General features: G+C 52.2%; 1 protein-coding gene across 1 annotated transcript in view; it reads right to left on the bottom strand.

Annotated features, from left to right (window-relative positions):
• The window catches only part of SORCS2 (sortilin related VPS10 domain containing receptor 2), a 495273-nt gene that overhangs the window by 49801 nt on the left and 433154 nt on the right, over positions 1-12318 (bottom strand). The window contains exons 9-10 of the mRNA XM_036853888.1: positions 6875-7054; positions 1949-2095 (exon numbers count right to left, since the gene is read on the bottom strand). Coding sequence (XP_036709783.1) covers positions 1949-2095; positions 6875-7054 — 327 coding nt within the window. The remainder of the gene's footprint in view (positions 1-1948; positions 2096-6874; positions 7055-12318) is intronic.

Raw genomic sequence — 12318 nt, 5'->3', positions numbered from 1 at the left:
TCCCTGTCACTGGAAGGAAATCTCCCCAGCCAGAGAGCTGGTCAAATGGCCCAGGGAAATCTTCATGACCCAGAGTTAAGAGAAAAATGGAAGACTCAGAAATCACTCATGTGTCAGGATCCCAAAGAGGACTTTTTAAACGTGAATGTAAGCCAAAGGATTGACAAGAAAAATGCCCGATTACCATTACTTCTGGGTGACGTGGTTACAGGTGTAACTTATTCCCCTTTTTATACATTTCTGCTTTTTCCAAGTATTCTGCCATAAGCAGGAATCACATTTCTGATGAGAAATAAACCCTCAAGGGTAGCTTGCCCTGTGCATTTGGAGGCTGAGGGGCTGAATGGACACAGAGAAGAAACCCAGGAGAAGGGCCACGCTTGCCCACCTGGCATGCCCCCCACCCGCTGCTGCCAGGTCTGCACACACAGGGTAACGGGCCTCGGAGCCAAGGCTGCGATTCCTGTCTTTTGTGCCCAGTTGGGTGTCCCGGTACTTGTCCTCTGTCCACTGTGCTCATCGGGCTCTCTGTGTGCCTGCCTGCAGCCACGCACTTACCAGCTGACCCCTACTTTTATTATTTTAAGGCCGGGACATAAATCTTGAAAGGTTATCTCCTTGCTGAGCTGCATAATTGCAGACAAGAATCTATTCTTAGCGAAAACTTGCTTTGACAGATTAAAATGGCTTAACTTTGTCGATGATGATACAAAAATTAGCCCTTTCACAGCAATTTTTTTCTCAGAAGAGCTTTTACAAGGGGCAGGTGATTAATTCTCCCCGCTGGTCGACAGGTGTTATTATCCCCTGTTATTAGCGGGAGGGGGGCTTGCGTAGAGGCCGAGCGCAGGCCCCTAGTCGGTGAGGTCAGGGGGTGAGGGACTGACACTGCCCAGGCCGAGGCTCTGCCTGGAGAGCACAGAGCCCCACCCTGGCCCTGGCGGGTGGTCAGCGGCTGTCCAGGCAGGGTGCCTACCATCTTCGGGGGCCCTGCAGAGATCCAGGCAGATCTCGAGAGGGCAGGATTGTTTGCTGTTTTGTGTGCTGATGTATTCCCAACACCCAGAACAGTGCTTTGCACATAGTAGGTCCCCTTACGTGTTTGTTGAATGACTATCCCTGTGAAATAGGCACTGTTATTCTTTCTAGTTACAGAGGCACGGCAGTGGATGGGGGTCCTTGACTGTGAGGGGCTTCCGGTCGAAGCCAGGGGGAAATAGAAATAAGTGTGCCCAGTGAAGCCTTCTCAGTGGAGGGGACATCTAGACAGGGTTTTCAGGTGTCAGTAGGAGTTCACTGAATAAGAAGAAAAGGGCATTCCAGCCCTCTCCACTCCCAAGGCAGTGAAGACAGTGGGGCAGCCTATACTCATATTCATGTAGAAAGGCACCCTTGGAATAGCTGGACTGGCTCAGGGCTCATGACATTTGGGCTGTGTCCTGGCTCCCCCTCACTGATCCAGCCCCCCACTTCCACAGAGTGTACTTCCTGGCCATTGACATTGGCCAACAGGGCTTAACAGATGCAGCACAAGCAGGCTTGCAATGTTTCTGCTCACTCTCTTGCACCTCTGCTATTGCCTGAGAATGTGCCTGGGCTGGTCCCAGAAGGAGGATACTAGATCCCTTCCTAAATCGACCAACCCCCAGGTGCATGAACTAGCCCAGCCTCTCACAGATCTCAAGAAGAGTGATTGCTGTTTGGGGTGGCTTGTTACACAGCACTGTTGCAGCAGGAGCTGACTGATACACTCCCCTCTCTGACTTCCAGTTAACTCTTCTGTAAAGCAAGGAGTTTCATGTGGCCCTCTCCACCACACCCAGAGAAACAGGTGGTTCATGTCTCCCAGATGGCCCTTCTCAGACATCAGCACCTCTGACCCCTGGGTCCTGTGGTAACGTCTAGTGCCCACCCCGGGGAAGGTGTATGCAGTGATCAGGGCACTTACAGGCTTGCAGTTGGTTGGTTTCCCGTTCATGTCCGTGCTGGGAGGCCTCAGGTAATCCCAGTCTCGGCCCTTGCTGTAGGTTATAAGCGTCACCACCTTCCCGTCGACTTTTTGGTTCGCCAGAAAGACTCCTTTCACCCCTCGGACCTGGGACAGAAGTACAAGAAGGATGGCAAAAGCCTGCCCAGCCCCTTGCTAAGAGCTCTGTGTGCATGGCCTCATTTCACCCCAACAACACCCCAGAGCTGAAGGTGACTATACACCCTGGAGGCAAGTGGGTCTGCGGGGAAAAGGGACCAGAGACGCTGGCCTGAGCTTTGACTGGGAGCCGGTACTGTCTGACCCCAAATTCCGAGTGCATTTCACAACACTGAGCTGTCCTTCCAGGTCCAGACCCCGGCTGTCGGACGGCGAGCAGAGCCCTGGTGCCCGAGGTGCCTGTGCATTTCGGTCACGCTGTCTTTAGCCGGAGCTCCTGATTCAGAGCCCTAGCCCCTCGCCTCCCTCCCAGTGGACCCACAGGGCCTGGACCCATGGAGTCGCTCTGAGCTTTCCTCCGGGGACTGCCTCAGCTCAACCCCACACGCAGATGCCAGACTGTGAGGACAGGGTCCATGCCGGCCCCAGCCTGCCCTGGATGGGGGTCGAAGTTCCCTGTGCCCCCTTTCTCAGAGTTTCTGGAGGGGCCCAGGGCAGTGACCACACACATCCCATAATTGGTTACTGAGTTCGCGCACAAGAACGGGTCAGATATCAGCAATTCCCAATTGTTCAACCTCCTGGTTCCACAGATATGAACTTTTTCGGCAAGTTCCTTGGGCACGGAAGACTCGGACCCAGTGACCGAGGCCCGCTGGTGTGGCCTGAGTTCCTCGGAGCCCCCGTGTGCCCGAAGCAGCTTTTGCTGCTCTATAAACAGCATGAAGCCAAGGCAGCTGAGGCTGAGTTGTGGGATTTACCTGAAGTTCCGTGGCCAAGTGTGATGCTTAGGGCGAGAGTGATAATACACAGTTGTTAAGTGCCTTCTACGTGGTGGGCAAGGGAGCTAATGTGCCACCTCATTAAATTCCCAGACTCCAGGAGGTTGGTGCTTTCCTAAGCCTCAGCGCCAAGTGCCTGACAGGTGGGGAGCAGGCCAGGGCGGATCCCAGAGGTTCGGACGCACAGTGAACTGTGTATGAGCTTCCGGTGGCTGCTACAACAGGTAACAGACAGAGGGGCTTAAACTACACACGTTGATCATGCTATAGCTCTGGAGGCCGGAAGTCCAACACGGGTCCCACTGGGCTGCAAGCAACTGGAGTCTCCAGGGGAGACGCGTGTCCTTGCCTTTCCCCGTGTCTCGAGGTGCCGGGGTGCTTGGTTTGTGGCCCCTCCTGCTTCTTCAAAGCCAGCGGTGCAGCGTCTCCCTGGCCATTCTTCCATGATTCTGTGTGTTTTTCTGCCCTTCCTTCTGCCCCTCCTTCCACACGTGAGGACCCCAGAGATTGCAGTGGGCCCCGTGGAGACTCCTGGAAAACCTTCCCACCTGCTGATTGCTAACCTCAGTCCCCCTTCGCCTGTGTCTTCTGCTAGGATGCTTCTCTCTGGGTTGGAGACCAGGGCTCTGGCCCTCATCTCCACAGACGAGGCTTAGGGGATGGTCCTTCTGGGGGACAGCCCCAGGGGCAGGAGGACCGCAGCCCCTTCTCTCACTCATGGTGACATCACGCTGTCTCTGGCTCACCTGGTGACATCACGCTGTCTCTGGCTCACCTGAGGCCTCACCAGGGGGCGGGCATCTGGCCTGCTCGGTGCTGAGTCTAGATGCCTCCCCTGAGGTCCTAGGGGCAGACAGGTTGCCGATTTGCCCAGTGATGGCTTGCTTTATTCAGAAAGCGCTCTTTTATATCCCGACTGGTCTCCATGAAAACACTCAGCAGTAAATAACATGGACCCTCCCATCCCAGAAGAGGTAGTAACAGGCCGAGTTTCCCTGGGGAGGGTCTGATCAGCTGAGTACTGGCTCCCAGTATTGATGTGCCCACTTCACATAACTGCCCTCTTCATGGCTGTGCTCACTTCCTGGGGGCTGCCGTAACAAAGCATCACAAACTGGCGGTGGTGGGGAGGGCTTAAAACAACAGAAATTTGTTCTCTCACAGTCTGGAAGCCAGAGGTCCAAAATCAAGGCGTTGGCAGGGCTGCCCTCCCTCTGAAGTTTCTCATGGAGGATCCTTCCTCGTGTCTTCCAGCTTCAAGTGGCTCCAGGTGTTCCTGGGCTGTGGCCACATCACCCCGCTCTCTGCTCCATCTTCACGGGACCCTCTTTCCTGTGTGTCTGTGTCTCCTCTTCTGATCCTTATAAGGACACTTGTCATTGGTTTAGGGTCCAGCATGAGCTCATCTCAAGATCCTTCAGTTAATGACAGCTGCAAAGATCCTTTTTCCAAATGAACTCATGGTCACAGGTTCCAGGGATTCGATGCGGCTGTATCTTTTGGGGACCCCCATGCAGCCCATGACAATGACTGTCTCCCAGCTGTGGCCAGGGCTCCTCAGGGTCAAGCACAAGACTGGAAGCCCCCTCAACCCCCTTCCTCACCCAAGCTCCAACACAAAGAGGCCCCCAGAAAAGGGTTGCCATCTTGTCTGGAACCAGGACCCATCCTGCAGAGGTGAGAGCTCACAGGCCCTTGAAAGCCCAGGTCTCTCGGGGCAGTATTTGCCTGTGACGTCTGGGATAAGACATTTTTCCTGGATCTGCCACTGGATGAATGATAACCATGACAGTAATGGAATTGGGGCATGTGTAGAACCTCTAGGCCAGGCCCTTCCCATGCACTATCTCGAATCCACAGAAAAGGCACCTGCAGTGAAAACTGTCGAGAGCTTGCTGAGCACTGAGTTGGCACCAGGCGCTGATGTATGTGTTTAACGGAAACGGAGGCCTCAAATGCACACAGCAACCCTCTGAGGAAGGTACTACTGTCGTCCTCATTTCACAATGGGGACACTGAAGCACAGAGTAGTTAAGTAATGTGCCTAAGGTCACACAGCAAATATGTACCAGAACTGGGATTTGAACCCCGGCAGTGGGGCTCCAGAGTTGTGCTTGTAACCACTACCTGTGATCCCCATGAAGTGGATTTCAGAGAAGCACAGTCACTTGCGAGGGGGCCCAGCTTTGGATCTGGCCACTGTGAACTCCCTCCCATCCCCATGGCCTCTCACTGCCTGGTCTTTGGCGTGAATCACTGTTCCCTGGCTCCTCAGCTGGCTAACTTCTGCTTAGCCTCAATTCGGTCTGCACCCCTTCCTCCAGGAAGTACTCCCTGACTTCCACCCTGGGCTGGCCGACTGCCCCTCATGGTGTCTTCTAGAGGCTGACACACCAGGTGGGAACCACTGTTGGGAACTGGTCTTCCTGTAGAGTCCGGAGCCCTGTGAGAGGTGGTCTACTCCTCCCTGTGTCCCGGGGGTAGGGCCTGGAGCCTGGCGTGCGGTACAGGAGCTACATATACCCGCAGTGGGCCGTGGACGCACCTGCCTGAGGTGCCCTCCTTACGTGTCGGTTACACGCCTGTCCCGTGTGTAACTTTCAGCAAGCAGCAGTGAGCCACAGGCTGTCCAGCTCGGGAAGTAAACCCTGACAAATGGGTCCTCATTGTAAACAAATGATTACATTCATTACTTCCTTGGTTCTGCTCAGCTGTTGACAACTCAGAGGAAGGCTGCAGCCCTGGCTCTGTCCAGGAGGACACCTCCCACCCGGATTGACCCGCACTGGTGCCCAAGGCTCGGCTCGCCACCCACGGGACACCCTCCCCAGCCCCGCAGGGACAGCAGAGCCTGGCAGGACCGCCACCAGCGTTTACTACGAGAACGCATGGCCCCTGCAGGCGAGCCCACTGGCTGGGGGCTCCCCGAGGGCAGGGCATGAGGGAGGAATTTAAGGGTGAATGGCCTACCGAGGGAGTGCTGGCCTGGAGGATGGATGGAGCTTGGACCGACAGACCTGGGCTGCTTCTGGTTTTTCGCTGACTTCTGGTCTACCTGGGCAGGTGGCTTGCCCTGTCTGAGCCTCAGGTTCCTTACCTGTAAAGCGGCTGAGGGACCCCCTCCCCGGCTCTGGTGTGGACAAGAACAGAGGAGGTGACCGTGAAAGGTCATGTCCAGGCTGGGCCCACGGTGGGTGGGGGATTGACATTTGCGGAATCCAAGTACAGGATGGTGCCGTGGGTGTTTTCTCGGGGGAGGGAGCCCGGCGTGGGAGCCAGAAGCCCCAGTTCAGAGCCTCTGATCTGCCCCTCGGTGTCACGTGCCAAGAGCAAGTGGCTTACATGGGACACAGATGGGGGCGGGACCCCAGGGAGGGCACAGGGAGGTCTGAGGGCTACAGGCGGGGAGAGAGGAGCTGCAGGGCCAAGGGAGGGACAGAGGGAGCGAGAGACAGCCAGACGGACATGGGATACACAGAGGGGAGGGACGAGGAGACCAGGGCTGGGGCCAGGGAGGCCACGAGACCAGAGATGGACAGGGGAGGGTCCCAGCTTCTGTCACCTGCCTGTTTCATGCAGTGCCGTTCAGGGCAGGAACGGCTTTACAGATAACAGATGGTGATCGAGTCGATGATGGGGACCACTAACCTGAACCCCAACTCAGCAGAATGTTATCCCCCCCAAATTCCATTCTTCTCATTAGCAGACCTGTATCGCAAGGTACTCCATTACCGTTACTTGAATTTCATCAAAAAGAGCAAGTTTTCTCTCTTGTTCTAAAAGTACCTGCGTAGTACCCTTTTGACCGGCAAAGCCTAAAATATTTGGCCCTTGACAGAATTTTGGCAGGTCCCTGGGTTGGAGCAGTGGAGATGGGGAGGGAGGCGGGGGGAAGCCGGGACAGGGGTGACACCTGGCGCACCACAGCCCGCACTGAGGGTCCCACCTCGAGGATGTCGATGACCACGCTCTCCTCCGCCTGCCGCGAGCTGCGCACGTCCCCCAGCACCAGCGAGTAGCGCACGCCGCGCGGGTCCGACTGGTAGAGGTTGTAGGTGTCGGTCTGGTACCACTCCTGCACGGCCACGAACACCTGGCTCTCGTCTGTGCTGATGACCTGCAGATCCTGGGGACGGCGGGGGAGCCGGGGTCAGAGGCGGGCTGGGGGCCCACGCGGGAGAGGGAAGCTGGCCTGAGGGGAGGGGGAACGGGGGGAGGGGGGAGCAGGCCTGGGGGGCGGGGCAGGCCTCAGCCCTGGCGGGAGTGGGGGGCTTGGCCACAGCCCTCTTGGAGTCAGGCTGACCTAGATTATCATCCTGGCTCTGCCCTCTCAGCTCTATGACCTTGGCCAAGTCCCTTTACCTCCCTGGGCCTCCGTTTTCCCACCTCCAAAACGGGGATGACGTTCCCGCCCTCTATACTGGGTGGGGGGAGGGATGCCCAGGCACTGGGTGGGGTGCAGTGACACTCCCCCCATCTGTCCCTGCAGCGAGGAGGGGGAGCTTTCCTCCACGCACCCCCAGACCGTCAGAATGCACCCCAGACCATCACCTCTGGGAGGCGGGGATGCGGCTCCTCCCGGGCCCCTCCCCCATCCCATCCTGAGGTTCAGGCAGGTCATCTGTCCGTTCATTCATTCAACACGTATTCATTAAGCGCCTACTGTGTGCCAGGCACTGTTCTAGGCCCTGGGCTACACCAGGGGGTCACACTGGCCTCTGCCCTCTGGGAACGTACACTGGCGGGAGGGATGGATTAATTCACTCCAGCCTCACGCCCGGGACCGCATCACCGGCCTGCTACGGGAGCTGCCCTTTGCCCACAGCTCCTCCTGGTCAGGCCACGCTCACCCTTGACCCCCGCCAGGCACACAGCCAACAAGGCCCCCTCCTCCAGGGCAGCGGGCTGCCCAGGGCCCTATGGGAGCCGAGGGCAGGCGGCTGGCCAGTAGGCAGGCGGGGGGGCTGCCCTGAGCAGGGGAGCAGCCAAGGCCAAGGCCCAGAGCCTGGGTTCCACCTGGAGCAGGAGGCCAGGCACCTCCCGAAGGGGCCGGGCAGCCGTCTGGGGCTTCAGCGCCAGATTTTACAATTCAGAATTTAAAAAAACAAAACAAAACAACCAATTGAATAAAAAGGAAGAAGAAGAAACCCAGGGCTAACCTTAGTTTCTTCTTTTTCTTTTCATTCCCAGCCAGCGCCAACTACTGCATGGGAGGCACGTGAAAAGTCATCTGAACAGGCCCATTTCAAAGCCATAAGGAGCTCTTTTTCTGCAGCCTCTACCGTTTGCCTTCTATCACTCCGAGACTTTTATTGCCCCTCTGGCAGTAGAGCTGCCAAGATCCAGGAGCTGAAGACGGGTGGTGGGGGGAGGGGGCTGGTTACAACCCTCCGTCCCGCCCACTGCGGGTGGTGCAGTTTGGGGGTACGCTTCCTTTTGCGTTTCTCACCTGATGTTAGGGCACAGAGACAGGAAATGTTTCTCTTTCTCTAATAGCAGATCGGGTCCCTATTCTGTCCAGCCGAGCAAGACCTTCAATTGCCAGAAGAAGAGGCCGCCTGGGCAGGGCACAGGCTGGTGAAGGCCCCGTCCCCTCCTGCCTGTGCCCACCCCCCCACCCCGAGCTGTGCAGCCAAAAGAAGGGGCTTTGCAGAAAAGGGATGCAGTGCCGCGAAACACCTGCAATGCACCTCCCAACCAGGGAGAGCCCTGCAGCGCGAGCGGGGCGTTGGTCCGTGGCTGTAAATCTAACACACAGACATGGGTGGACCCAAGCAGCTCACAGCCAGGGAGGGGTTACAGAGTCAGGGGTCACAGGCTTGGCGGTCCCCAATCTGTGATATGGGACAGTAGGGTGGTGGGGCGTCTGAGGGATGCCTGTGAAACCTGGGAAGTGAGGTCATCTCTGCTCCTCTCGCCCACCTCCCCTCCTATTTCTCCATGCTCGGCCACAGGCCAGGCTGCACTGTGTCCTTTGGGGTATTGGTCATTCTGCGGCCTCAGCAGGAAAAAGCCTTCCATCGGCCAGAGTTTCTGAGCTCACGCAGTGCCCGGCATTAATCACACGAGAAGCAATCAGTATTTATTGTTATCGCATTAATTCCGACTTTGCCTTCCCCGCACCTGGGTAAATGTTTACTATCATCTGGGAAACAAAGAAAAATGTGTAAAGGAGCAAAAGTTTCCTGTAGTGCTACCCCTAGAGAGACCTGATATTAACATTTAAAAATGTTTACTTCTGGGCTTTTTCCCAAGTGGGATTCCTATACTTTTTCATGTATGGTTTGCACCTTGCTCTTTCACATTATATGGGGAGCATTTTCCTCTGTCATTAACATTATTTATAAACACCACTTTTAGTGACTGCATGGTATTCCCTTTTGTGGATGTACCGTATTTCATTGAATATTTCCCCACTCGTGAGCTTTTAGCATCTCCAACATTATGTGCAAGACAGTCATAAACATTCCCAGACACAGATCTCTGCGTCTCTGTATTTCTTCAACATAAATCTAAGAAGGGAAATTGCTGCATCGGAGAGTAGGAACATTTTTAAAGCTCTTGTTACATGTTGTTCAATCATCGTCCTGAGAGTATATGTTCCTTCCCCACCAGCAGAGCTAGAGGGTGCTCATTTTACTTCATGCATTGAAACAGTCTTTTTAAAATCTTTGCTGATTAGAGAGTGATAAATAATATGCAATTTTTTCTTAAATTTGCCTTTACATTATTCTTTTTTAAAAAAGTTAGAAGCAGAGACATTTGTTGACTCCATTTCTAAACAAAAGACATTAAAAAAATTACACATATGTATATGTGTTTGCATGTATATATAGCTATATGCCCTAGAGAAATATGTGGAAAGAAACACCAGAGTTGCCAATGTTTGTTATCAGGTAGAATTAGGTTTGATTGTAAGTAATAGAAACTGGAAAAAAAAGTGACTCAAATGAGATAGAAACTCATTTCTCACGAATGTAAAAGAAGTCCAGAGATAGACATTCCAGGATGGAAGCTGGAATCACCAGGGACAGAGGCTCCTTCTGGGTCACCATTCTACTGTCCCATGATATGGCCCTTGTCCTCATGGTTCAAGATGATTGCTAGAGCTCCAGCCATCTTGTCAACATGCAAGGCAACAGGAGGGAGGGAGGAAAGAGGGAGAGAAAGGCTTGCCTTTAAAGGAGGGCTCTGAGAAGTCTCCCAGATGTGACAATTCCACTTAATCTCACTGGCCAGATTCTAGAAACAACCACATGTAGCTGCAAGGGAAGCTGGGAAATATAGTCCTAGCTGGGAAGCAATGTACCAGCTAAAACTTAGGGTTTGTTAAACTAAGATGAAGAAGAAGAACGAACATTGAGATATCTCTAAGAGTTCCTACAACAGTTACTCTGAGGAATGAAGAAGTGAGATTGTCACGGAAAGGAGGAATGGAGAGGTAAGCGGGTAGAAATGGTATATATTTGCATTATTCCATTAGTTGCAGTGAAAACATTTTAAAGAAGTAACTTTGGAAAGTTTAAAAACATTTTTAACAAGCATGATAGGGGAAACTTCCCCATAGATTTTTACATAAAATCCAAGGAACAGCCGAATGAACGAACACTTCCACCAAATTCTTTCAGCACTTTGAATATAGCAACTCACTGCCTTCTGGCCTCCAAGGTTTCTGATGAGACATCTGCTTATAATCTTCCTGATGATCCCTTGTATGTGACGAGTGGCTTCTTTTGCTGCTTTCAGGATTCTTTCTTTGTCTTTCTACAGTTTGATTATAATGTGTCTTGGTGTGGAACTGTTAGTGTTTATACTACTTGGAGCTCACCACGCTTTTAAAGACATTTACAGTCACATCTTTCAACAATTTTAAGGAAGTTTTGGGCCACTATTTTTCCAAATAATTTTTCTGCCCCTTTCTCTCTCTCCTCTCCTTCTGGGACACGCATTATGGAATGCGTGTATTGGTCCACTTGATGGTGTCCCACAGGTCTCTTAGATGGTGTTCACTTTTCTTCAGTCTTTTTTCTTTCTGTTCCTCAGATTTTATCATGTCAGTTGTCCTATCTTCAGGTTCTCTGATTCTTTCTTCTGTCTGCTCAAGTCTGTTTTTGAATCTCTCTTTTGAGTTTCCATTTCAATTATTGTTCCTTTTAGCTCCAGCATTTCTTTTTGGCTCCATTTATGTGTTCTATCTATTTTTTTTGGTACAGGCATACCTTGGAGATACTGTGGGTTCAGTTCCAGACCACCACAATAAAGCAAATATCACAATAAAGTGAGTCACACGGATTTTTTGGTTTCTCAGTGTATATCAAAGTGATGTTTACACTACACTGTAGTCGATTAAGTGTACAATGGCATTACGTCTTACGAAATGTACATACCTTAGTTAAAAAGTACTTTATTGCTAAAAAATGCTAACCATCATCTGAGCCTTCAGTGAGTCATAATTTTTTGCTGGTGGGGGGTCTTGCCTCTCGATGTTGATGGTTGCCCACCGATCAGGGTGGTGGCTGCTGAAAGTTGGGGTGCCTGTGGGAATTTCTTTAAAGCAGACAACGACGAAGTTTGCTGCATCAATTGACTCTTCCTTTTATGAACACTTTCTCTGTAGCAGCAATGCTGTTTGATAGAGTTTTATCCACAGTAGAACTTCCTTCAACATTAGAGTCAGTCCTCTCAAACCCTGCCACTGCTTTACCAGCTAAGTTTAGGTAATATTCTAAATCTTTTGCTGTCATTTCAGGAATCTTCACCGCATCTTCACCAGGACTAGATTCCATCTTAAGAAACCACTTTCTTTGCTCATCCCTAAGTAGCACCTCCTCATTCCTTAAAGTTTTCTCATGAGGTTGCAGCAATTCAGTCCCATCTTCAGGCTCCACTTCCAACTCTAGCTCTCTTGCTGTTTCCACCACATCTGCAGTGACTTTCTCCATGAAGTCTTGAGCCCCTCAAAGTCATCCATAAGGGTTGGGATCAACTTCTTCCAAACTCCTGTTGATATTGATACTTTGACCTCTTCCCAAGAATCACAAATGTTCTTAAGGGCATTTAGGATGGTGTATCCTTTCCAGAAGGTTTTCAATTGACTGCTCAAATCCATCAGAGGAATCACTGTCTATAGCAGCTATAGCCTTATGAAATGCATATATTAAATCGTAAGACTTGAAAGTCAAAATTACCCCTTGATCCATGGGCTGCAGAATGGATATTGTGTTAGCAGACATGAAAACAACATTAATCTCATTGTATGTCTCCATTAGAGTTCTTGGGTGGCCAGGTGCATTGTCAGATGAGCAGTAATATTTTGAAAGGAATCTTTTTCTGAGCAGCAGGTCTCAACAGTGGGCCTAAAATATGCAGTAAACCATGTTGTAAACAGAT

The sequence above is a fragment of the Balaenoptera musculus genome, chromosome 5 (genome assembly GCF_009873245.2).
Source record: "Balaenoptera musculus isolate JJ_BM4_2016_0621 chromosome 5, mBalMus1.pri.v3, whole genome shotgun sequence".
Classification (NCBI taxonomy): domain Eukaryota; kingdom Metazoa; phylum Chordata; class Mammalia; order Artiodactyla; family Balaenopteridae; genus Balaenoptera; species Balaenoptera musculus.
The sequence above is the reverse complement of the archived record's forward strand: the minus strand, read 5'-3'. Positions and strand labels throughout refer to the sequence as shown.